Here is a 13,632-nt window from a genome sequence, read left to right on the forward strand (position 1 = left end):
TCAGGACCCGTTTTCCTGACCCTAAGGCGCAGGGAGCAAACCCTCTCATCCACCGGGAAGAACCCCAACGTACAGGCAGCAAGCCGAGGGGATATTAGAATACCCACCCCAGCTCGCCGCCTCTCACCAGGGGCAACTACAGACTGAGTCCAGCCCCTCTCCAGGAGACTGGTTCCAGAGCCCAAGCCATGCGTAGAGGTGAGCCCGACTATATCTAGCCGGTACCTCTCAACCTCACGCACTAACTCAGGCTCCTTCCCCACCAGAGAGTTGACATTGCATGTCCCAATTGCCAGTCTTGGTAGCCGGTGATCAGTCTGCCAGGGCCTCCGCTTCTGGCTGCCCTCAATGCACCCAAACCCTACGGTGCCTCCTGCTGGTGGTGGACCTGCGGGAGGATGGGCCCATGTCCCCTTTTAGGGCTGTGCCCGGCCGGGCCCCATGTACTAAGGCCCAGCCACCAGACGCTCGCCCTCGGGCACCCTCCCCAGGCTTGGCTCCAGAGCGTGGCCCCGGTAACCCTATCCCGGGCTGGGTAAACTGTTCCCTCGATGTTTTCCTCATAAGGGTCTTCTGAATCGCTCTTTGTCTGGTCCCTCACTCAGGGCCAATTTGCCATGGGAGACCCTACCAGGGGGCAAAAAGCCCCCGGACAACATAGCCCCTGGGATCCCTGGAACACACAAACCCCTCCACCACGATAAGGTAGCAATTCACGGAGAGGGACCTGACAAATGCAAGTTCTAAATAATTCCATTGACTAGTTTTTACCTTGCTGTTGTCTAACTTTGAGCTGTTTCCGTGACTATTTTTAGAGGTGTTTTGCTAAAAAAAAACAGCTCCTGGTGGAAATTGGGTTGATAAAGGTGCATTTACACAGGACTCACTGCTGGGTTAGACGTGTTATTTGAGGGAGCTGCAGAGCAAAGTGCGAAACTGAGTGTCTTTAAAATTTCCACCAGGATGTGTTGTGTCTCTGCCTCGTTTCCACATTATCTCAAGACCTTCAGCAGATGGATAACAGATCTAACCTGCACTTACACTCACTGCAGACCTACAGCAGGTTACAAACATGCAACTGATGTCTGTACTTTGATGAAATCTGTTTACAAGAAAGGTTTTTCATCATGTGGTCTTGATACAAAATGTAACAAGTTGTAGTTTTTTTCAATTCAGACACATGCTATCAGCCATTCCTCCACTGTGCTGTTCCTGTCTGCTGCTGCTGACTGGATGGCATTTCTCTGGGCAGTCGTCACATTGCACACTGATCAGCGCACTGCATGAAATCACCTTAATGGTGCTACGAGTAACCCCAGCCCACTCTCTCTGTGGACCTAAGAAGAGTTGCGGGGGGGGGGCTTATGCAGCTAATAACTACCTATGGCTTAGTTAGTATGCATTGTCTCTTGATGCACGAAAAATTAGCTGCTACCTGTAAGGCGATGTAAAACATTTATTCAGACATACAGCACAATTCAAATACTTCTGCTAATCCAGCCACTTACAACACTAATGCCAATTATATTTATAGGAAATCTGAAAGAGAGAACAAAAGGAAGAGGACAAGGATGGAAAAGGGGAGAGACTATGTTGGTGGTTGGTAGTGATGGTGGTGTGCGTTTGTGTGTGTCTGTTTGTATGTGTATATGTGTGTGTGTAAAAGAGGCCTAAGGCAGGACGCAAGCTTCACCATCGACTCCCACAGGGGGACACTAATGACACACATCCTGCTTCACAGTGCAGGAGAAGCTCCATGCATCACATCTGCTTCTTATTCTTGCCCTTGTTACACTCCCTTGTTCTCTTGCTTTCCTGCCCCACTATGTCTCTCACACACTCACACAGACGGTCTTAGATTGTGAAATAGGACAAAGGCAATTTGCAGATATTTTTCCCAGAGACACAGCAGTGCACCCTCTTTGACTTCCTGGTTGATAATAAATGAACGGTCGAATGTGTGGCTGTGGGTTGGCTGTACATCAATAATTCATGTGGGTGTTTATGTCGGAAATGCGATTTTGAACGCTTCAACAAGTCTGCATCCGTGTCAGAGTGTCTGGAGGTAAGGAAGACACACAGAAACAGAGATGTGCACAAAGGCTCCTCAATCACACTTTTGCTCTTCTTCTCATAGCATTATTTAAATGTGTTGCGTTCTGAAAAGATGACCTTCGTACGCTTACAATGAAAGTAACGCGTATTAGCAACTCCTCCACTAGGAATGTCTATAGTAATATAATAATACAGTTTATTTTCTTTTTTTGGTAATTGATCACCAGAAAAGAGCCCTTTAATGTTAATGCATGGAATGGGCACTGGGGCCTGACTACAACAGCCTAAAGAGTCATATCTCAGAGACTCTGAGATATGACTCTGAGGATCTGAGCCATCCACTATTTGACCTGGATGGCTTCATTTGGATACTGAGAAGGCTTAAATTTAGATTTTACAGTGTGTGGACACAGCTGTAACCATTTGTTTACTGCCAGGCCTCAATGGCGCAAATTGGACTAACCCAAACTGGACCTGTTGGTGTTGGTAGTTTTTAATAGAATTCTTTTTTTCATAGTTGTCTGCAAGCCCTTGCTATAACTACAAGCTCAGAGGTAGCACAATTTAAGAAAGTATGATGCAGACTGGAAATGGAGAATTCTTGGCTGCTAATTCAAAGGTTGAAGGTACATGCCTCAATTTTATGGTGGCCCTGAGAGACCAAATGCAACTTAACAAAACACCAGCAAATGCTGCACAAAGTGAGACAATAACATGATGGAACAGCTGTGGAAGTGGCAGAAAACAAAACATGCAACGGATTGAGCCACACTTTTACAGAGGAGGATTAGTCAGTGTTGTGAGGGGGAAAAAAGATGGAAGGTAATGTGTGCTGTATTCACATTATTCATATAATACTGTAGATACATTTGCTGTTAGTCGTTTACTGCAGCTCTCAATCACTTCCTTTGTATTTTGTTAGCTTTCATGGTGCTTTTTCTACTTCTGCTGTGTTTTGTGTGCTTTTGTAGTGTTTTTCTATTTGCTGGTGTTTTCTTAAGTTGCAATGCATTTGGGCTCCCAAGGCCACTCTTCCATTTCAATTCTGTGTGACACTTTTTAGTTTCAGTATGATTCAGAGAGTAACTAGGTCCGTGTCACTGAGGCTTTATTCCCTTGAAATTACATCATTATTATGATTGTCACTTCAAAATAGTGGACAACTTAATGTCAACTGTTTAGTGGTCACATGTCACGTCTGCAAAACCTCAATGTTCTGTGCTAATTACCCCCGACACCAGACTTTCCCATACCTATGTCTTCATGTCACCATTCCAATGCACCAAAGGTTCCACTTTCCAGGTGAGTTACCCTAAAGTCAAGTCATTTAAATAATAAGCCTGCCTAGACTTTTGAAGCCATATGACAGCACAAGTGAATTTAGGTGTGCTATGGGTCAGAGTCTTACTTTAAGTACAGTTAAATTGTGAATAAAAGATAGAAAGAGTACACTGTACACAGCCAAGCTAGCTGCTGAGGTAAGCCACAGTGGTGCTTTGAGATAAATGCTAAAATATCATGCTAATATGAGACTAACAACTGAGCTGAGCCAAGTTAGCATACTGAGCTAAGTCAGCATGCTAACTTGGACATAGTGAAAATGCAAAAAAACTAAAAACCCCAAAAACAAAAAACCCCTGATGTCTGTTATTGTATGTTTAGCATAAAGTAAATAATACAGGTAGCTATAAGCATATCTACATCCTCAAGCAAGCATAAATTTCTTATGAGAATCAAGCTGTTCAATGTTGAGGAGACATTGAAAGTGTTAATCATCCATATGGGCTTTATTTGTGCTGATGCTATGGCTAAATACCAATTACTGTGCTAGACAAAAATAATTTAAAACAAAGAAAACAAAAGAAAGCCACACTACCAAAGCATAAATCTGAAACAATTCCTGACCTCTGAGGCTGAGACTGGATACTCTGTGAGTGCTTCACTGGTTGGGATTTTATAAAAGAAGGTCAAAGCAAAAGCTCAAGGCTCTGTGCCAGTAGTCTAAATATCATGTTTAGGTCCCAAGCATAAGCATTCACTAAACAGTGTTGGTGGTGCTGAATACTTATGAAGTCAAGTGTTTAAGTTTTTTATTTTTTATGTTGGTAATAAACTTGGATCACACTGACATTTGCATTGGGTCTGCTTTGATTCACATGAGAACTTTCAGGGGAGTGGGTACTTCTCTTGATAAGAACTAAATGTCTAATCTCCCGGGATGAGGCTGAAGACCATAAAAACTCATAAATCCATAAAACCAAATATTTAGTGTAGCTGACTTCCTGCCTTTCAGTTCACTGAAATGTATTTACAATGGTGTTAAATTGAGCATGCCTGATAAACAAAGAAGACAAACCCAGACCCTTGCCAGACACCTTGCGGGCCTATCAGGGCTGATACAGTGTCAATACATATACGTCATAAAGTCTTTACTTGTATTCCCCGTGGCCTTTGTTGGTGCTAATGTTGGTGTGATGAGTTGTCATTGCAGCTGTGAGCCTGCAGCGCTGCTGATAGCCCATGTTTGTGTGCGTGTGTTATGCTGGTGGACAGGGTTGATGATGCGGTGGAGGAAAAAAAGACACACACACATACACACTCACATAAGAGCGAACTAAAAACTTGACATCTTTTCCCCTTCAGAGGAAAACCTTGGTGAATCATTGCTGCTGTCTGCTAGTGCTCCGTGTCAAATCACCACACGATAATGGAGGCTGATGGGTCTACAGATGCTGTCTGCGATCCCTCAGGTGGTCTGCTATGACCTTAAACCCCCACAACAATAAAAAAATATTAACAATAAAAAAGGAAACAAATGGATTAAGGCTTGTTAGTTAGCTGACGGTAAAGGTTTGGGCATGGTCTGTGTTTAAACTAAGAAGCAGAATTGTGTTTACTGTGATAACCCCTGCTGTATTTTTTTCAGAACTGTGGAGGTTTAACTAAGGATATGTGCAAAGGAGATGAGCTTCAGAGGCAACGATACACTTATTATCAGCCCTATTTTGCATTATTCTAATATTAATCAAGGCTTTCTAAAAATAGTGAGTATTTCTCCTCATTTCATCTCCATCATCCTTATTTGTTAGGAGCAACAACTACAACACTGCCCTCCATTGGTGGATCATTACAGTGCAAGAAAAAAAGACCTGAAGCTTGTGTTGGGTTCAAAAGCATTTATTCTTTCTGTACCACTACAAAGATTCGATTTTAAATTAAGCCTTACAGTGTGACAAATGCAAACCGTATGTACAGTGCAGTGGTGTCATCAAGTAAACCTAACTCAAAGATTGTGTACAAAGCTACAATTACATCAGAGCTTACACTATTTTTCAAGTGGGTTCCAGGTATACTTAAAAAACAAACCCCCCCCCCCCCCCCCAAAACTTAGGGTTGGGTGGGCCAGAAAGAAGCCAGGTTCAGTTTCAGACAAAATATTTTCCCCACAAGAAAAGTCATCTGTCTTCCACTCATCCCCCTGCAGCAGGGTGAGTCATCAGCCCAAACCAGTGCAGTGGAGCTCAGTGTGGCGTCAGAAGAGAGGGTGGGGAGCTCCAGCAGGGAGGCGTCACCACAAAGTGAAGAAAAAAAATCATGAATATACAGTAAAATCATAGAATATATGAGCAAATACTCTGATTTACTTGTATTGAGGATATCTGAGTTTGACATGAACAGAATTCACCACTTGGAAGTTCTTCCAACATATAACATGTAAAATGACATCTGAATCTCAGCTTGTAGTTTTAAATAAAAGCAGATATACATTTAAATATGTGGCCTAATGTGGTGTCTGTGTGTGGGTTCATGCTGCCGCTGGGCACTCACTCATAGCCGTGACACCCTCTAAGTGGTCTGAGAGCAAAATCTAAAACATTTCACACTCAGACTTCTTTGACAGTTCCCAGTCCCTTACTCATATCATGAATAATGGTGGCTTGGGAAGTTGCTGTTGGGCTGTTTAAGGCTCCTCTGATAGTAAGACGTCAGAGGACATCCTGATTCTCTCTCATGGTGATGTTTCTTCTCTTTTGGAATGGGGGAGGTTCAGCCTGAATCATCCCCGCTGTTCTCGGTTCCTGGCTTCGCGCTCTCCTCCGGTCCCTCCGCCGGTCCCTCCGCCGTGCCGCTGTCGGACTCCTCTTCTATGGTGAGGCGCGTGTCCGCGGAGGAGCACAGGGAACTGATGCTGCTCTGCTCCGTGCACAGCACGCACGCCAGCGCGCTTTCATAATGAAGATTCCCAAAGTGGCCGCCGTGGTTGTTGTAGAAAGGCAGGGACACCTGCATCGAGCGCAGTCCCGAGGCCGCAGCGGGGCAGCTCAGGCTGTGCTTCTTTGGCAGTGCACCCCACTCCCGCTGTTCCTCCTCGTGCACCAGGCGCGTGAATATGTTCACCCTTCTTTTCTCCCTCCTCTTGGAGCGGAAGTAGCCTAGCATTATAGCACAGAGGAAGACTCCGTAGAAAGACATGACTATCAGTATGTAGAGGTACGCGTTCCCGTCGCTTTTGTCTTCTCCGGTGCTCTGCGCGTGCAGGACGAGGCGTTTTGGTGAAGCTGTGGAGTTTTCCGAGTGCTCCATTTTTAAGTGCAACTTTTGTATAGGGGACCTAAAAAAAAAAAAAAAGATTTCCATCCATAAATATAAGACTTTCACTTGACGCACGCCATACGCGCGTGTTTTACGCACAAGGCAAAGTTTCTAAAGAGTTACAAAATTTCACGAGTTTATCTCCTTCTTTAACATATGTAACTGTTAAAAAAAATTCTATCTATCCTTTTCTCTCTTTTATTTATTTTTTTTACTCCAGTGTCCTGGGGCAAGAGGCGAGGTACCGATACAGGTCGCCAGTCTGAACCGGGGCCAAGACTGAGAGACTGATAATCATTCACAGCTATAGGCGATTTAGAAAACGCTAATTGCTACCCTCTTCTATTCATGCACTGATTGCTTGAAAATATAGTTTTGAGGGTTTTTTGTTTGTTTGCTTTCAACATTTTGCTCATTTACTATATTTTAATTAAGGTTTTTGTGCATTTCCCTAAAGTTGAGCAAAAGTTACCAGCAGTCAAAAACAGATTTAGTCTCAAACTAAACATTAAGAAAAGTGTCAGGATTTGTAAACTCACCAAACTGAAGAGCGGTGTCTCATGTGGACCTTTTTACCACTTGTGTCTTCTTGCAGCTCTTCTGGAGTTTGGCAGAACTACTAAAAGTTAGAAGTTATTTATACCCTTTCCCTGGAGCGTCATCGTGAGTCACATGACGGGGACTGATTGTAAGATGAGCCCTCTGTATATGGAACCCTTGAGGGAGAATCTTGTGTTTAAAAAAAATGAAGTAAAGTACATCTCTGAATATTCTTCACACCTCTGGAGGATTCTTATGAAACTACCACATGCTCATGAGTACTTTAGATCTTATGAAGAATTACATCACATCTCCAGAGTCCAGGAGAAAGTGGCCCCTGGGAGGGCGTAATGGAAAAATACTTATAGACTGCAACTGTTTAGAAGCAGCTGATGAAAAGTGAATTAATCCTCGAGTCACTGCTCACACTCTCTGCTGTCAAAGTCTATTAGAGTCTATATCTTATCGGACCACTCTATTTTTCCATCAATCTTCTGGACCATTCCGAGGCAAAAACTGTTTTCCATTTCCTTGCAAATGAGCCTGAAGTCTATGGATAAAATTTTAAAGATGTGTTTGAATAATGTAGGGACTTCATTTCCAACACATCTGTGCTGACAAATATTCTGAGAACTCTAGTCTGACGGTGGTCTTTTGAATCTCCAGCAGAAGTATCAGTGTAACAATAAAATAATCAAAAAATCCATCCCAAATAAAAGTGTATCAGTGCTGTTAGCATGACAGTCTTACAATCAGAAGTATTTTAGTGTCCTAGCTGTTAAATCAATCTAGTGGTTCACCTCATGGAACTCATGGAAGTTCTGCTGCAGACTTTGTTCTGTTCTTCTGTTGTTGTTCTAGCATAATTTCCACCTGTTGGACCTGGTTTAAAATGAGATAATCAGAGAGGCTGAGAAGGAAAACCATTTTAGCCGATGATAGAGGGTTGAAATGTAAATGCACTTCAGAAGACCAACACATTTTCTGTCTGTTGTTTTAGATATCAAATGTTCTCTTCAAAATCCAGGAGTAACCTTAAACATATATGTAAATAAATAAAAAGTTAATACTCAAGTGCAGTAACAGTTTTTATGTAGCAGAAGAAGACTATAAGTATAAAATATCAGTGTATTAGCAAAGCACTATTTTTACACCTTCAGCAGTTATTGCAGTATGCAGCAATAGAACTGTTAGTTTGGAGTTTTGTATCTGATCATTTTGATAGTGTAACTCTAATACTGACTGGCTCTTTGGTCTCTTCTTTGGTCTCCACCAGCCACTTAAAGGAAATAGCTCTACTTTATGTATCATGTATGAAAGAGAGCCAAGAGCATTAGGTTATTATGAGTTGTTATAAGGCAGAGAAGCGCTGCAGATTCATGTGAGATTCCCAAGATATTTAAAAGCTGGGGTTGAAAATTAAAGGTTTTGCTAAAATGCCAAAAATTGCAGTTTTTCAAGTGGCCACTTGAGGCCAGCTCTAAAAGCACGTTAATCCGCATAGAACGTGATGTTCAAATGGGCAACTTTATACGAGAAATAACCATGATTATGGCATGGAGCAAAGACTAGTTTTGAGTTCTACAGATATTTTAACCATTTCATAACAACTGCTGGTAAAACACAGAACAATGGTACAGTTGAAAAACACCTTAGTTCTTCAACACAGCCTGAACTAACTTCAGCTTTCTGTAATTTATTTGAGTAATCAGCAGGAATAGTGTCAAGGCTTCTTGACAGACATCTTGATCCCAAGAGGATCCCACACTGGTTCAGTGATGCTGAGGTCCGGGCTGTGAGGAGGGCTGTACCGGCTGATAGTGTTCCACTCTGGGCTTTGGTATGCTTTTATTGCATTGGCAGTTTGGGATCATTCCCATGCTGAAGCCGTTGCCAGTCACTGAGTCACTCTTCCACTGACATCATTTCTAAAAAGATTTCAGCGCAGATTTATCACACTAAAGAGGCAGGTGCTCTCAGGCCCATTGTCAGATACTTGATGGATTTTTTCTATTGATAACATAACTTTCAGATACTTTTTACATTTTTTTAGACCTGTCACTTCATTTGTCCTCACTTTAACAGTTTTCTCAAACTTTTTCAGGACACACTGCACACCATGTAGCAATGTGTCAGATTTTTTTTTAGCTAACAGATCTGGAAATTACCTTATTGGTGCAAGGTACAAGGACTGAACTGAAAATGATTGAAAAGCAGCCAATGTCCAACGAAAAAAGTTGAAAGACCCTCAGAAAGCTGGAGAACTTTTGCTCAAGACCTTTTTTTTTTTTTTTTTAATAAATTCTAAGCACATCTGGCAAAACATGAAGAAATGGAGGGAGACTCTTTCGCACAGTAGAGTTCATTCTGCTTAACTCCCTTTCTGTAAAATTCTATTAAAATTACTATGTTCAAAGTAACAAAAATAAATAGGGCTCAGATAAAAGGCCTGACCCTCCAGAAAGCAAAGCTAACATAGATGTTAAAGATCATGAAGGTCCCCTTGCAGTTTTATCTTCCATGTGATGTGACTGACCTGCTGACTGTTTGTGTCATTTAATTTCAAGGGCGCCTTCATTTGTTTTAAAAACGTGGCATCCAAAGGAGATTTCACCAGACACAGCCAAGGATCAGTTTGCAAACACTCCAAAGTGACTCCTCAAAAATCCAATGACTGCTGAGCATTAATGGTTGAATTGAATTTAGTTCCAATTAACCATTAGCATTATTGAATCAGTGGAGGCTGATTTCACTCTGTAGCTGACGTTCAGGCACAAATAAATGTCATCATTTCTCTGTTGTCTGGTGACACAGGCATCACCCCCACACCCAGTAAGGCTAATGTGCTCATTACAAAAGAATGATAGTGCTTAATACTTTCAATTTAATTAGTCAGACTTGGTGACCATAGCGGAAATAAAACGCACTTACAAGGAGACCAAAATAAATCTTTATTTACTTCATTGGAGAAGGCAAATTATGAATAAATAATTTTCATCACTAGGCTGGGCGATGTGTTACAGTGTTCAAACAGGCAAGCCAGTGAATCACAAATATTCATGTAGGTGGGCGTACAGCACATGCAGGAGGTAGTGTGGCTCACTGCCCCGTGTGCCCTTTTCACCAAATGCAATCATGGAAGACTTTGTTATATAATAATAAAAGAAGGAATAATAAAAATGACATATTCTTACACTTGCAACCTCGGTATAGAAAGACAACAACAGACAACAAAGCCCTACATAAAAGGTTTGGTCTAGTTCTCTAACGTGATTTTGGAATAAAGGTGGGAAGACACATGATGCCTCAACTAGTTCCCGTTCTAGCACACACTTTAAATTGCACCTGACAGGTTGATTATTTGGCAGGCTACTCAAGGTCCAGTGGCCCTGAGCTGCAAAATACACACAAAAACAAACACTTCACTTTAGGGAAAAGGTAGGCACAGTCTTTTAAGATTTTGAATGCTGGGTCCAAAGTCTCTCGCTAAATGTTGGTACTGTTCTTGTGTAAAATATAAACTGAGGGAATGAAAGAGGAGCCCTGAGGAGCCTAAGGGAATACTTTAACAAAGATATTCAAATGATGTACACGATATAGGCAAAGTAGAGGACCACATACACACCATGAAGCTCACAGTTTTTGTGCTGATGTTAATGCCACAGAAGGCTTAGGTTCCTGTCCTGCCTAAATGCTTCCACTCTGTAGTAATACCACTTACAGCTGATTCTGGAATATCTCGGCTGAACTCTTCAGAATGGCCCATTTTCCCACAGATGCTTGTAAAAGCAGAGTGCGTGGCTAGGTGCTTGATTTTATCCAACTGTGCCAATGGGACAGAAAACATGTGAATTAAAACATGTAGAGGTGTTGCCCAAAATTATACAATGCAAGTATTCTAAGAGTAGAATAGAAAATAACCTAAAACAGCCCTACACTATCACTTCTGTTTCCATAAAGGGAAATATTGTGTTTGCACAACAGAGCCATCGCATCATCAGATTAGCTCACGTGTATCTGGCGCATTCATCCAGTTGTGTCATTCACCAAGGCAGGTTCTCACTGCAGCAAAGGACTGCAGCGAGTTACAAACCTGGTTTTTGATCATATAACTTCAGCTTAAACACAGCCGACACATTTGCTTCAGTGATGGAAATGTGTGAATAAGGAGGAACATCCGATCAGCCAAGATTGACAAAAAAGGCAAAAGGCTGTGAGGGTTGTGTACGTGAAGCTACACACTTGGCCATTCAAAAGACAACACGTATGACACAACTTTAAAGAGAATGACTGCAAGGTAGACAAAGTCAGACTTCCATAAATGTGCTTGTTCTCCAGCCCACACACACACACACACACTGATAAAGTTTTATTTAGATCCTCTCTGTAATCAACTGCCTTACTGGAGCAGATGCAATCTATTTTCATATTGCATTATGATTTATCAATACTACAATGATTACACAGTCATTTCATCTGTAATACAAGGAGTACCCACTGAAAAGTGTACTGTATCACTGTAGGGAATGTCTAAACATGCACTTTTGTTTCTTTTTCTTCAGTGTTTTAAAAGACCTATTAGTCACAATTTGGTAATTTTTTGAAACTAGAATCATTGTCGAAACATAAAAATCATCAGATCACATAACAGGATTTATCTTTGATTACCAACCTGTTTCATTGCACTCAAATGACTTTGTGCTTTTAGTTTCATAGTGTGCTGATGGGAGAGACGCCCCACGAGCGTGGGAGTCACAGTCTGACTGTGGGAGGGAGGCAAAATAAACCACTGACAGAACACTAAACAAGTTAAAGACAAGAAAAGAAAATTAACCGTCTCCTGACCTGCAGGAAATTAGAAATTTGAAGTTAAAGTTTTAGAAGAAGATCAAAATGAACTGATTTCGACACATAATTCGAGACAGGTGAGTAAAAGGCGCCGAGGCTACAAGCGACCTGAGCTTCTGCTGTGGCAACTCAGACAAGAGTTCAACAGACAACACCAGCTTACGCATGCTCTGTTTCATAACTCACATCTGGAACAATAAAGTCCTCTGGAATAGGGTCACACACCTGGATGGAAAAAAAGGGCACAAGGGATGTTTTCTTACAAAGACCTTCTCAGCCCGTCTTTTGCAACAAATTCAAGTAAAATCTGCTTCCTCTGTAAAACTGGTTTATCTGTGTTTCTGTGAGGTCCTTGAAACCACAAGATTTAGCACAGATTTATGTTGCTGTGGCTCTTTCACTGCAGACTAAAGGATGGGAGTTGGGGGTGTGGGAGTGTTTCAGAGTTAAGTATTGTTCTGGTCTCAGGTCTGTGCTGGTCCTGGCTGTCATTTTCCACCGTACATTCTCTCTATGTCATCCTGGTAATGTGTTTTCAGCTCCTTGCGTTTGAGCTTGAACGCATCAGTCACTAATCCTGTCTCAGGTGTCCACGGTTCTGGGCTCAGCCGGATCTTGCGGGGGATCTCAAAGCGTTCTAGCTGGGCTACAAAGGAAGAAGAAACATAAACTTGGTAAAACCTAGCTTGTGTCTGCAGCTCTGAGATGAAGCTTAACCCCTTCTCTGACTTTCTCACCTGCCAGTGCGGCCTCAGTAATGACCCTGAGGACGAGCTCCTCCACGGCTTTGCTGTTGCACAGCTCCTCCCATGACCCTCGGATACCGTACTGGTCAACCAGAGCCAACAGGTGCTTCTGATTGGGCACCACAAAGCCAATCACGTACGTCTCGTCACTGCAGAGCAGGAAGACGAGTCAAAGAGAAAGAAAAACAGAACAATTATTAGCTTAAACTGGTCTTCAGGATGTGGACGCTGGGCCGAATAAGGTAATGGAGCACCAGAGTGAGCAATCTTTGCAATCTTTTCGTCAGTGAGTGGCATATTTAGCCTTGTAAGGAGATGGAAAAACTACATGCTTGAGAGAGTGTGAACAGATTGCATGCTTCAAATCGCTTGACAAACAGCTGCACTGTGACCCAGAACTGAATAAATATTTCAGGCTGCAGAAACAGATCCAGGTTCTGAATCAGAAAGACAAAATGTTTTTGTGAATCTGTGGAAACACACAGAGCAGGAGGGCCTGCCACTTTTAGGGTACAAAATGAAGGTTTTTATTCCTACCGAATAATGAAAAACAGATTTGTTGTTATCTGAACTTAATTCACTCTGCCTGTTTGTTATCTCGTGCAGGGCAGATACATGGAGCTTAATCAGAAAAATATTGCACCGCAGATCACCAGACAACCAAAACTTTAATAAATGGTCCATTCATCTTCTTCTGCTTGTCATTTGCTAGTTATTCGTCCATCACATAGCTAACACAGATACTCATGCTCACCCTTATACCTTACAACCAATTTAGAGCCTTTAGGCCACAGATGTGGGCCTGTGGGTGTCCTGTGGACTGCAGCTTCAGCAGAATGGATTTTTCTTT

General features: G+C 42.1%; 2 protein-coding genes across 3 annotated transcripts in view; both read right to left on the bottom strand.

Annotated features, from left to right (window-relative positions):
* Positions 1-5,222: 5,222 nt before the first annotated feature.
* On the bottom strand, positions 5,223-7,254 carry kcne4 (potassium voltage-gated channel, Isk-related family, member 4). The gene is made up of 2 exons (XM_005738347.1): positions 7,188-7,254; positions 5,223-6,667 (listed from the first exon to the last, which is right to left on the bottom strand). Exons 1-2 carry the CDS (start codon positions 7,208-7,210, stop codon positions 6,103-6,105), a joined length of 588 nt encoding a protein of 195 aa, XP_005738404.1. The 5' UTR covers positions 7,211-7,254; the 3' UTR covers positions 5,223-6,102.
* A 2,876-nt stretch (positions 7,255-10,130) lies between these two features.
* Positions 10,131-13,632, bottom strand: part of acsl3a (acyl-CoA synthetase long chain family member 3a) — a 40,688-nt gene continuing 37,186 nt past the window's right edge. For both annotated transcript variants that reach the window (XM_005738348.2, XM_013912202.1), the window contains 2 exons: positions 12,774-12,931; positions 10,131-12,682 (listed from right to left, as the gene is read on the bottom strand). In XM_005738348.2, the coding sequence (XP_005738405.1) occupies positions 12,525-12,682; positions 12,774-12,931 (316 nt within the window). In that variant the 3' untranslated portion in view covers positions 10,131-12,524. The remainder of the gene's footprint in view (positions 12,683-12,773; positions 12,932-13,632) is intronic.

Source organism: Pundamilia nyererei, unplaced genomic scaffold, assembly GCF_000239375.1.
Source record: "Pundamilia nyererei isolate P.nyererei 1_Seehausen unplaced genomic scaffold, PunNye1.0 scaffold00083, whole genome shotgun sequence".
In the NCBI taxonomy this organism is placed as follows: Eukaryota; Metazoa; Chordata; class Actinopteri; order Cichliformes; family Cichlidae; genus Pundamilia; species Pundamilia nyererei.

What these genes read in the sequence shown, in the direction of transcription:
- kcne4 (XM_005738347.1), bottom strand. Translation starts at nt 7,210, where the DNA reads ATGAGACACCGCTCTTCAGTTTG. An exon ending in AGACACCGCTCTTCAGTTTG is followed by an intron (nt 6,668 to 7,187) that starts GTGAGTTTACAA and finishes TTTTTTTTTTAG; the next exon opens with GTCCCCTATACAAAAGTTGC.